The sequence below is a fragment of the Sardina pilchardus genome, chromosome 21, assembly GCF_963854185.1.
Source record: "Sardina pilchardus chromosome 21, fSarPil1.1, whole genome shotgun sequence".
In the NCBI taxonomy this organism is placed as follows: Eukaryota; Metazoa; Chordata; class Actinopteri; order Clupeiformes; family Clupeidae; genus Sardina; species Sardina pilchardus.
In genome coordinates, this window is record NC_085014.1 from 1,408,161 (window position 1) to 1,420,660 (window position 12,500).

Consider the following 12,500-nt stretch of genomic DNA (forward strand, 5'->3'; position numbering starts at 1 on the left):
TTTTTATTTAATAGTTCAAAAAGTATAAAAGTTACAAAGTTGAAAAGTCATAGCAACCCGATCCATTAGAATACCTACGTTACGAAGTTTGAATGAAGTTGCTAAGTTAAACGGTTAAAGAGAAATTGCGGTTAGAAAAAGCTGTCAGCGGAATAATAATAACTAGAAATGCAATTCCAAGGAATTACCAGTGCATGAAAATGCAAAAAAAGATAGATAATGTAGATATGGTTACTAAGGTGTAGCTAGGGTAAACATGGTGGTTGCATAGTTTACAGAGAGTTCATAGTGTGAAGGTAGACCGTTTAAAGCTGAAACATTCCAGTTCTAACTTAACTAATGATTTCTATTCATGTTAAAATGTTGATTAGCTAACTTAGCTAATGATTTCTAGCAGTTGTGCTAAAAATGCTAATTATGCTAGCAATGCTAACTTTACTAACAATGCTAACCAGGTTGATTAGCTAACTTAACCGATGATTTCTAGCAGTAATGCTAAAAATGCTAACTATGCTAACAATGCTAGATTTGCTAACACTGCTAACCAGGTTGATTAGCTAACTTAGTTGATGATTTTTTGCAGTTACGCTAAAAATGCTAGCTATGCTAACAATGCTAACCATGCTAACTAGATAACTTGCTAGTGAGGACTTTTATTTTGAAACATTTGTTGCTAGGGTATCCATGGTGGCCACTATCAGGAATAAAGAAGTTACTGTAGTAAAATCATGTTGGTTGCTATGGAAACGGTCATAAACGCTTAATTTTAATGGTTGCTATGTTGGTTGCTAGGTACATGGAGGTTTCATGTAGTTGACTGGAGGCATAGTTGATGATAACTGACAGTTGGAATGGTTGAACAGTTAAATAGTTGAGTAGTTTCAATGGTTAAATGATTTAATAGTGTATTATTGCAGTGAGGACTTTTATTTTGAAACAGTTGTGGACAGAGGAAACAGTTTAACAGGATATGTGTAGTCTTCAGAGAGATTGTATGCTTAAAGCCTGAGAGAAACTGACAGTTGGTGCCCAGGTGGCTGACCAGCTGGGGTAACATTCTAATTGCTGCCGTGATGTCATAATGAGCAATGTTAAGTCTATGGGGGAAATTATAATAGTTTTTAACTAATAGTTTAAAAAGTATAAAAGTTACAAAGTTGAAAAATACAAAGCCCACATCGCGTAAGTAAGACCTACGCAACATAGTTTGAATGGAGTTTCTACGTTAAGCGGTTGAAGCTGCATTAAGTGCGTTAGAAGAAGAATAATAATAAAATGCCTAGGAAGAACAGTACAGTGCATTTTCATGCACTGTAATAACTAGAAAAGCATTTCCTGAAGGAAATACCAGTGCATGGAAAGTCATTGCAAGGATTATGCTAGGGTACTTAAAGTGATTACTAAGGTGTTGCTAGGCTAAATAAAGTGGTTACTATTCTATAAAAAGTGGCTACTAGGTTGGTTGCTAGGGAAATCACATTGGTTGCTAGGGAAATCACATTGGTTGCTAAGGTGGTTGCCAGGGTGTCATTATGGAAGTGGTTGCTAGGTTATTACTAAGTAATTATAGTGGTTGCTTTGCTATAAAAAGTGTTATTTTAAATATAGTTTTGAAAAGTTATTGAAATTGGGAGAAATAGAGAGAGTGATAGAGAAAGTGAGAGGAAGTGAAGAAAAAGAAGTGAAAGAAAGTGCGGATGACAAGTGAGCTATCCAGTTCAATGGAGAGACACACAGAGAAGAAGTTCCATTGAAGTTGCTGAAGTCAGTGAGAGAACACTGGCAAAGTTGATTCCATTCTATTTCTTTAAAAGCTAATTATGATGTCACAAAGCCAATGTAAAGTCTATGGCAAAATAAAGTTTAGTTTTTATTTAATATCTCAAAAAGTAAAAGTCATAGAAATATGAAAAGTAATAGACTGAAAATTTGATGCAAGAGCTACGTGACAAAGTTTGAACCAAGTTCCTACGATAAGCGGTTAGAGTCAAATTAGGGCCTGGAAGAATAATAATAATAAAAATAATAAAAAGAAAAAGCCTAGGAATAACAATACAGTGCATTTCCATGCACTGTAATAAGAAGTCTAGGAAGAACAGTACAGTGCATTTTCATGCACTGTAACAATAAACAACTAGAGATGTAATTCCAAGGAAATTACGAGTGCATGAAAATGCAAAAATGATGAGGACTTTTATTTTGAAACAGTTGTGGGCAGAGGAAACAGTTGAACAGGATATGTTGTCTTAAGAGAGCCAGAAAGCCTGAGACAGAGAGTTGCTGCCAGGTGGCTTTGAACACCTGGCTTAAGATTCTAATTGCTTAACGACTTCATTGTGATGTCATAATCCAATGTTAAGTCTATGGGAGAAAAAATGTTTTAAAAAATTCATATAAATTAAACGATAAAGTTTTCAAAGTTGAAAATTACATAGCTGAAGTCACCTAAGTAAGACCTACGCAGCGCAGTTTGAATGAAGTTTCTACGTCGAACGGTTGAAGCTGAATTGAACGCACAAAAAGCGTTAGAAGAATATCGCCGAAAACTAGAGAATGTAATTCCAGGGAAATTACGAGTGCATGAAAATGCAAAAATGTATAGATACAGTAGATAATGTAGATATAGTTACTAAGGTGTAGCTAGGGTAAACATGGTGGTTGCATAGTTTAAAGAAAGCTGATAGTGTGAAGGTAGACAGTTTAAAGCTTAAACATTACAGTTCTAACTGAACTAATGATTTCTAGCAGTTATGTTAAAAATGCTAACAATGCTAACCAGGCTGATTAGCTAACTTAGCTAATCATTTCTAACAGTTATGCTAAAAATGCTTACTATGCTAACAATGCTAACTATGCTAACAATGCTAACCAGGTTGATTAGCTAACTTAGCTAACCATTTCTAGCAGTTATGCTAAAAATGCTAACTATGCTAACTATGCTAACAATGCTAACCATGCTAACTAGCTAACTTGCTAGTGAGGACTTTTATTTTGAAACATTTGTTGATAGGGTATCTATGGTGGCCACTATCAGGAATAAAGAAGTTACTGTAGTAAAATCATGTTGGTTGCTATGGAAACGGTCATAAACGCTTAATTTTAATGGTTGCTATGTTGGTTGCTAGGTACATGGAGGTTTCATGTAGTTGACTGGAGGCATAGTTGATGATAACTGACAGTTGGAATGGTTGAACAGTTAAATAGTTGAGTAGTTTCAATGGTTAAATGATTTAATAGTGTATTATTGCAGTGAGGACTTTTATTTTGAAACAGTTGTGGACAGAGGAAACAGTTTAACAGGATATGTGTAGTCTTCAGAGAGATTGTATGCTTAAAGCCTGAGAGAGAGAGAGCTGCTGCAGGTGGGGCTGGCCACCTGGCATAAGATTCTAATTGCCCTATTATGATGTCATAATCCAATGTTAAGTCTATGGGAGAAAAAATGTTTTAAAAAATTAATATAAATTCAACGATAAAGTTTTCAAAGTTGAAAAAAACATAGCTGAAGTCACCTAAGTAAGACCTACGCAGCGCAGTTTGAATGAAGTTTCTACGTCAAACGGTTGAAGCTGAATTGAACGCACAAAAAGCGTTAGAAGAAGAATAATAATATCGATAATAATAAGAAGATGTCGGATAACAGTAGAGTGCATTTGCATGCACTCTAATAATAAGAAGATGTCGGATAACAGTAGAGTGCATTTGCATGCACTCTAATAAAGTCATTCAATCAATTATATAATAACAATAACTATGGAATAATAAGCAATAATAAAACAACTGTGTCAATTTAATCAATGGCGTAATGGAAACAAAACAAGACTATAAAATACAAAAATAGTCATAAGAAACGCTAATAGACTAAGTGCATATTGAACAGATGCCAGACAGACTGAACAGACTCCTCTTAAAAGACTCAAAACTACTATTGGAAGGAAGAGCACTGGGCAACCCATTCCACCAACATGCAACCACTGATGTAAAAACTCCTGAGTTTGCCCCAGCGTTTATAGCTGGTCAACACAGCAGACGCTCGTCAGAAGACCGTAGTGGGCGGTTGGGAATATAACACTTGATCATTGAATTCAAGTAGGAGGGAGCAGATCCTTCACACACACACACACACACACACACACACACACACACACACACACACACTGAATCCTTGCAATAATCAAATATTACACCCCAAATATGAAATACAGTCTCTGTTGACCCTGGTGTGTATTAGACAGGTAATCTGCGCATTTAGATGTGACGTGTGTGTGTGTGGAGGGTTTGTAATCAGGTGTGAGGTGTGTGTGTGTGTGTGTGTGTGTGTGTGAGAGAGAGTGTGTAGAGGGCTTGTGTTCTGGTGTGTGTGTGTGTGTGTAGAGGGCTTCTGTTCAGATGTGAGATGTGTGTGTGTGAGTAGGGTTCTTGTGTTCAGGTGTGAGGTGTGTGTACCGGGCAGGTGTGAGGTGTACTGTATGTGTGTGAGTGTGTATGTGTGTGTGGGGGGGGGGTGTTCAGTGGGGAGTTGTGTGTGTGTGTGTAGAGGGCTTGTGTTCAGGTGTGTGTGTGTGTGTGGGGTGTGTGTTCAGGTGTGAGGGGTGTGTAGGGGGCAGGTGTGAGGTGTGTGTGTGTGTGTGTGTGTGTGTGTGTGTGTGTGTGTGTGTGTGTGTGTGTGTGTGTGTGTGTGTGTGTGTGTGTGTGTGTGAGGTGTGTGTGTGTGTGTGTTCAGGTGTGAGGTGTGTGTACAGGGCAGGTGTGAGGTGTGTGTGTGTGTGTGTGTGTGTGTGTGTGTGTGTGTGTGAGAGAGGTGTGTTCAGGTGTGAGGGGTGTGTGTGTGCGGGGTGTGTGTAGGGGGCTCACCTGGACCACGACCACCTGTATGGAGACGTGCTCAGGGAGGCGGATGGGGGCGCGGAAGTGCTGCGACAGCGCCACCAACAGGTGCAGGATGGCAACGATGCTCTTGGCATGGACCGCTGCAGGGACAACAGAAGAGGAGCTCATACACACACACACACACACATACACACATCACAGCACCTCATACACACACACACACACACACACACACATACACACACACATCCCACCAGCTCATACTGGTCTAAACCGATTCAATGATCTATGCTAGGCTGGAGCTAAAAGTTATATCGCCAAACTCACAGAACGGGAAAAAGGTAAATATATCAATTTTGTTTTGCTCAAGGGGAGTTGGAAAATGAGCTTCATTCCTCAAATGGTGGAAAATCCCTTCAAGCAAATTTAAACAAAAGCTGAATGATTTTTCCAGAGATCCTTTATAAAACGGTTCCTCTGCTGGCTGGGCGTGCACTTGAGCTATGGTTCCTTTGCACTTGAGCTATGGTTCCTCTGGTTCCTCTGGTTCCTCTGCTGTCTGGACATGCACTTGAGCTATGGTTCCTCTGGTTCCTCTGCTGGCTGGGCATGCACTAGAGCTATGGTTCCTCTGGTTCCTATGGTTCCTCTGCTGTCTGGACATGCACTTGAGCTATGGTTCCTCTGGTTCCTCTGGTTCCTCTGCTGGCTGGGCATGCACTTGAGCTATGGTTCCTCTGCACAGGGACAGACCCCACAGCAGGAGCTGAACTAGTCAGCAGCCAGAGGAACTCTTTAATCCCCAGTTCCATGCTGCCTGATGCACAACGTCCCTACAGTGCAGAAGGGCCAATAGAGGCCTCATTATTCAGCTTAAAGGCAAACACAACCTGTCTGGGAAATGATCTTATTTGCCATCAATCCCAGATAGTCCTAGCCTAACTTAGCATAACTCACTGGAGGTGGGTTAGACCAGTTAGCCTAGCTTAGCATAACTCATTGGAGGTGGGTTAGACCAGTTAGCCTAACTAAGCATAACTCACTGGAGGTGGGTTAGACCAGTTAGCCTAGCTTAGGGGAGCTTTATGCTAATCAAACTAGCACTAACATGGACCTGGTCGGCACCAGAGGCTGTGGTGTGTGTGGTCTTACAGTCGATCGTCCACTTAATGCTGTGTGTGGAAAGCTTGAGGTTGTGTGTGTGTGTGTGTGTGTGTGTGTGTGTGTGTGTGTGTGTGTGTGAGTGAGTGTGAGTGCCCCTACAGTCGATGGTCCACTTGATGCTGCGTGTGGAGAGCTTGAGTGTGTCGTTGATCTTCTCCAGCACCGTCTGCAGCTTCTGCTTCTGAGCGATCTCAGACTGAGTCACCTCCGCCACATTCAGCTTCTCCCCCTCCAGCTTCTCTACACACACACACACACACACACACACACACACACACACACACACACACACATATGAGTCACCTCCGCCACATTCAGCTTCTCCCCCTCCAGCTTCTCTACACACACACACACACACACACACACACACACACACACACACATATGAGTCACCTCCGCCACGTTCAGCTTCTCCCCCTCCAGCTTCTCTACACACACACACACACACACACACACACACACACACATATGAGTCACCTCCGCCACGTTCAGCTTCTCCCCCTCTAGCTTCTCTACACACACACACACACACACACACACACACACACACACATGAGTCACCTCCGCCACGTTCAGCTTCTCCCCCTCTAGCTTCTCTACACACACACACACACACACACACACACACACACACACACACATATGAGTCACCTCCGCCACATTCAGCTTCTCTCCATCCAGCTTCTCTACACACACACACACGCACGCACGCACGCACGCACTCACACACACACATATGCATGCACACACGCATGTACGCACGCTCAGACACATGCTTACACACACGAATGTACACACACACATGCACGCACATGCACACATGAGCCACATATGTACATAAATGTACATGCACACACACACACACACACACACACACACACACACACACTCCTCCTCCTTACCAAAGAGCTTCTGCAGCACCTGTCCATCATACAGGTCCTCTGCCAGGTCCTTCACAATGATCCTCTCCCCAACCAGCACGTCATTTATCCAGTCAATGAGGACCTGCACACACACACACACAACCACACACACACACACACACACACACGCACGCACGCACATGCACACACACCAGTAAATGGTTTGTTGAGTCAGAATTGCACCTTTTGTTTTTGTAGTCAATTTGGGTGCTGAATTAGATTTCATTTGGGTGCTGAATTAGATTTCATTTGAGTGCTGAATTAGATTTCAGTGTGAGTTTTAACAACCAACCCAGTAAAAGGGTTCAAACATTACATAATACTACAAACACAATGGTGCCATTGTGTGAACTAGAAAGCCAGTGATAGAGAGGACACATGACCTTGGTGGATGAGACACACACACACACACACATTTACAGTATACACACGCACATACACATAAACATACACATACGCATGCACATATACAGTATACACACACACACACACACACACACACACACACACACAATCTCTCTCTCTCTCTCACACACACACACACACGCGCGCGCGCGCGTGCATGCTCAGCGTCCGGTCCAACCTTCATGAGCTCCTGCAGTTTGGGGTCGTTTCTGGAGTTGGGGTCCACCATGGTGCGCACCTCATTCTCCTCTGGACAACACACAGCACAACAGGGTTACAGCACAGAGTGTGTGTGTGTGTGTGTGCGTGCGTGCGTGTGTGTGTGTGAGAAGCTCATGTAGACTTGTGTGTGCATATCTGTGTATTTGCGTGTGTGTGTGTGTGTGCACACGTATCTGTTTGTGTGCACATGTGTGTGTGTGTGTGTGTGTGTGTGTGTGTGTGTGTGTGTGTGTATGTGTGTGCACATGTGTGTGTGTGTGTGTGTGTGTGTACCCAGCATGGTGTCCTCAGGGTCCAGCTCAAAGGGGATGGGGCTCAGGGGCAGATTGATGGCATTCATGCCCTCCTCCTGCAGCTCCGACACTAGAGGGCAGTAGAGGGCAGTAGATAAGGGGGGCAGTAGAGAGGGCAGTAGATAAGGGGGGCAGTAGAGAGGGCAGTAGATAAGGGGGGCAGTTGAGGGCAGTAGAGAGGGCAGTAGAGAACAGTAGAGAGGGCAGTAGAGAGGGCAGTAGAGGGCAGTAGAGGGGGCAGTAGTTAAGAGAGGCAGTAGATAAGAGGGGCAGTAGAGGGGGCAGTAGGGGGCAGTAGAGGGGGCAGTAGAGAGGGCAGTAGATTAGAGAGGGCAGTAGATAAGGGGGGCAGTAGGGGGGGCAGTAGATAAGGGGGGCAGTAGGGGGGGCAGTAGAGGGGCAGTAGAGAGGGCAGTAGAGGGCAGTAGAGGGCAGTAGATGAGGAGGGCAGTAGAAAGGGCAGTAGATAAGGGGGGCAGTAGAGGGCAGTAGAGAGGGGCAGTAGAGGGCAGTAGAGGGCAGTAGAGGGCAGTAGATGAGGGGGCAGTAGAGAGGGCAGTAGATAAGGAGGGCAGTAGAAAGGGCAGTAGATAAGGGGGGCAGTAGAGAGGGGCAGTAGAGAGGGGCAGTAGAGAGGGGCAGTAGAGGGGGTAGTAGATAAGGGGGGCAGTAGAGGGCAGTAGAGAGGGGCAGTAGAGGGGGCAGAAGATAAGGGGGGAATATCAGACGACAGAATTAATCCATTAATCATCAATTATGGTGCATTCTAATGAGCGTTCTGCTGCTGTTTCCTAACAACGCGTCTTGAGATCTTGAGTGAATGATGATTTGCATGTTTTTTTTCAGTTGAATTGTATTTAAAATACAACTGAATTAACGTATGAAAATAAAGTTATGAAAATGGGTGATCATTTCATAATCACAATAATTGTGTTTAATAATCGTGATCTCAATATTGAACAAAATAATCATGAAAATAGTTTTTGCCATAATCGAGCAGCCCTAATCTCAAATACCCCTCTGGAATCTTTACAATCAAACAAGCACACACGCAACACTAAGGCTGTTCTGTTTCTGTTTCCATCTTCATTTTCTTTGTTTTACTGGTGCCTCTTATGTACACCACTCAGCCATTTTGAGCTGCTGAAATAGAGCGATGAAACGGAATGACTTGAACACGCTGTTGTTTGAAAACTATAGCTTTCATGTGCACAGGGAAATCCGCTCTGAACACATGTTCTTGGACTCTGTGTTACTCAACTGGACCTCCACTAACTGGCCTGCTAGCAGAGAACCCAACGTGGAGACCCAAATACAAGCTGTACTGAACACAAGCTCTACTGAACACAAGCAGTACTGAACACAAGCTGTACTGAACACAACACAAGCTGTACTGAACACAAGCTGTACTGAACACAACACAAGCTGTACTGAACACAAGCTGTACTGAACACAACACAAGCTGTACTGAACACAAGCATACTGAACACAAGCAGTACTGAACACAACACAAGCTGTACTGAACACAAGCATACTGAACACAAGCAGTACTGAACACAAGCAGTACTGAACACAAGCTGTACTGAACACAAGCATACTGAACACAAGCATACTGAACACAACACAAGCTGTACTGAGCACAACACAAGCTGTACTGAACACAACACAAGCTGTACTGAACACAACACAAGCTGTACTGAACACAAGCATACTGAACACAAGCAGTACTGAACACAACACAAGCTGTACTGAACACAAGCATACTGAACACAAGCATACTGAACACAAGCAGTACTGAACACAAGCATACTGAACACAACACAAGCTGTACTGAACACAAGCATACTGAACACAACACAAGCTGTACTGAACACAAGCATACTGAACACAAGCTTTAGTAGTGGCCTTGCTGTCTTTGCATCTTTAGTGCAGTTCCATTCTGCATTTTACAGCGCTGACCATTGAGTGAATGGTCATGGTGGTTTGGCCATACTGTAGGTCAATTGGGCGGGTGGTCATGTGATCTGCACTTCAGGTGTCCAGAATGGAACCTGCAAACGGGCGTCTGGATGGAGAACGACAGTGCCCCCCCCCCGCCGCCGCCCAGTTCACCATAGCAACAAACCATTTGACAAATACAAACAGCAACATCCTGTTGTCACAGAAAACACACTCCCTCTGGGACACTGTGTGTGTGTGTGTGTGTGTGTATGTACGAGCTACATAGAGCTCTGCCTCCAGGACTCAGCCACTGCTTATGGAGCACTGTGTTCAAGGATGCTGATTCTGACTGAATCAGCCTGTTACCTACACTGTGTGTGACTGTGACTGTGACTGTGTGTGTGTGTGTGTGTGTGTGTGTGTGTGTGTGTGTGTCTGCGTGCGTGCGTGCGTGCGTGTGTGTGTGTGTGTGTGTGTGTGTGTGTGTGTGTATGTGTGTGTGTGTGTGTGTGTGTGTGTGTGTGACTGATATGACTTGTATCTCGGACTGCATCTTGAGCTAGTGCTAGGCCTGCTGTGAGAGTCGGTGAAAACGGCCACACGGTTTCCCTGACAGCAAGCGCGCTGTTCTGTAGCCTCCCCAATTGGCTGACCGCGGCTCGCGGGACGGAACGGAAAAACTGACACTTTTCCTTAAATGGACACGCGATCCTACGAGAGCTGGAATCAGAAGTCCTGCGCGCTGGATCGCATCTGCTTACGTAAAGCGAGCAACTATGCACGAGTCTGCGTAAAAACACAAACACCGGGACAGAGGAAGAAAGTTTAAATGTCACACTGAAACAATACGCGTAAATCACCCATGTTGATGAAATCAGAAATGGGTTCAACGCGATATCCATATTCATCAGGCTATCAGACCTGTAACACAACCAGAGAGACCATGGACACGTCTGCTGTTGAGACAATAAAAAGCGCATACTTTAGGAGTCTTGGTCAGTGAGTTCTTCAAATAGGTTACTTAGAACTATTCTTGCCATTGCTAGAACAGCTAGAACAACACTGACATAACGGTACACCAGTCTCGGCTACTGATACAATACGCAATAGCCCTGTAGCTGTGTGGAGTTTCAATGTTTAAATTTGCTCGCAGGGGCTAAACAACGGAGGGGAGAAAATGCAGAGCACTAAATCGCACCTTCTTTCGCTTTCTTTCGTCTGGCCAAAGTTCCCCCAAGTTTGCCGAGGAAAGAGTCATCCTTCTTTCTGGAGGGAGGCGATTTGGGCGTCGGGGCTTTAGACGGAGAAGGCGCTTTCTGCGGTGAGGACGCCATGGCGTTTTACGGCCGCTGCTTTGATGAGGTGATAAGTTAGGCTTCTTAGTCGTCTGTAAATGGCGAGCTCTACGTATCTCGTGAAGACGTTTGGTGTCTTAACGGGCTGAGACTCCGACTGTTTGCGCCGTACAGGGGCGGTTTCGCGTGCTATCTGATACCAGTCTATCCCGGAGGAACTCCTCCCGTTTCCCTTCTCGAGAGAGAGAGGATGTGGAATATGTCCCGTTAACTCCGTTACTCCAGAGACCAGAAATTCACACGACAATTACATCCGCTGGATGCAGTTCAACTTCACAACTACATGTAGTCTAACCGAATGCGATTGCATTACAGGCTACATTAATCACAACTGTATAGTGTTACATTGCAGACTGGATGTGCACTATGTCACATAGATCCGCCCCACCTGCCCTAACATGTTGTGTTTTGGCCTTTTCTAAACAATATAAACAGAAACAATAAAAAAAAGAGAGCGTTCAATAGGCCTACTGCTGAATTTGCATAACACAAATGTAGGAAAATAAGCCACAAGTCCTGGGAAATATAGCAATGGAAATCTTGAGAGGATGAGATGGGCAAAAAGCTTTGACCTTTTCAAAGATGGAGAAGGAGAGAGTTAGAAGGAGAGGGGTGGAGGGAGTGGGGTAGATGTGGAGGTAGAGAGAGAGAGGGAGAGAGGGGTGGTGATGGAGAGAGGGAGAGAGTGATGGTGATGGAGAGAGGGAGAGAGTTATGGTGATGGAGAGAGGTAAACATGTAGATCATGCTAATCAGGCTTCTTGGTCAAGTGTAGCCTACACAAGGAATATGAGAGAGTGATGGGGAGAGAGAGGGAGATGGAGAGAGAGAGGGAGAGAGAGAGAGGGAGATGGAGAGGGAGATGGAGAGAGAGAGGGAGATGGAGAGGGAGATGGAGAGGGAGATGGAGAGGGGTCAGGCACCAGAGATCACAGGGTGGTGTAATGATGGCCTTGGCTCCCTCTAGTGGTGAGTATGCAGTATGGCCCTGTGGTTTGGACATTCACATCGGGGTGAACGCCTTGGTCTGGCCTGTTCCTTCTGTAGTTTCAGGCTCATGGCACGCACGCACGCACGCACACACACACACACACACACACACACACACACACACACACACACACACACACACACACACACACACACACACTGCAGTCCAGCCTGGTGACGAGGTACACTTTGACCCCAGAACATCTCTCTCTCTCTCTCTCTCTCTCTCTCTCTCTCTATGATGTGCTCAAACTACTGCTGCTGACTTATGCCAGCAACCATTTCACTTTGATAATAAATGGCATTTATAATACATAATCAATAACATGTATACATTGTACAACAAACAGCAGGAATAACAGGATTTGGCTCAAGCG

At 44.4% G+C, this 12,500-nt stretch overlaps 1 protein-coding gene across 2 annotated transcripts in view; it reads right to left on the reverse strand.

Annotated features, from left to right (window-relative positions):
• The window catches only part of LOC134068659 (alpha-parvin), a 17,260-nt gene extending 5,934 nt beyond the window's left edge, over nt 1-11,326 (reverse strand). The window contains exons 1-7 of one of the 2 annotated variants that reach the window (XM_062524356.1): nt 10,977-11,325; nt 7,818-7,907; nt 7,501-7,571; nt 6,897-6,999; nt 6,388-6,422; nt 6,094-6,199; nt 4,855-4,970 (exon numbers count right to left, since the gene is read on the reverse strand). In XM_062524356.1, coding sequence (XP_062380340.1) covers nt 4,855-4,970; nt 6,094-6,199; nt 6,388-6,422; nt 6,897-6,999; nt 7,501-7,571; nt 7,818-7,907; nt 10,977-11,112 — 657 coding nt within the window. In that variant the 5' untranslated portion in view covers nt 11,113-11,325. Of the gene's footprint in view, nt 1-4,854; nt 4,971-6,093; nt 6,235-6,387; nt 6,423-6,896; nt 7,000-7,500; nt 7,572-7,817; nt 7,908-10,976 lie in introns of both variants that reach the window. The other variant, XM_062524355.1, reaches the window with a different exon arrangement.
• Between the last annotated feature and the right edge of the window lie 1,174 nt (nt 11,327-12,500).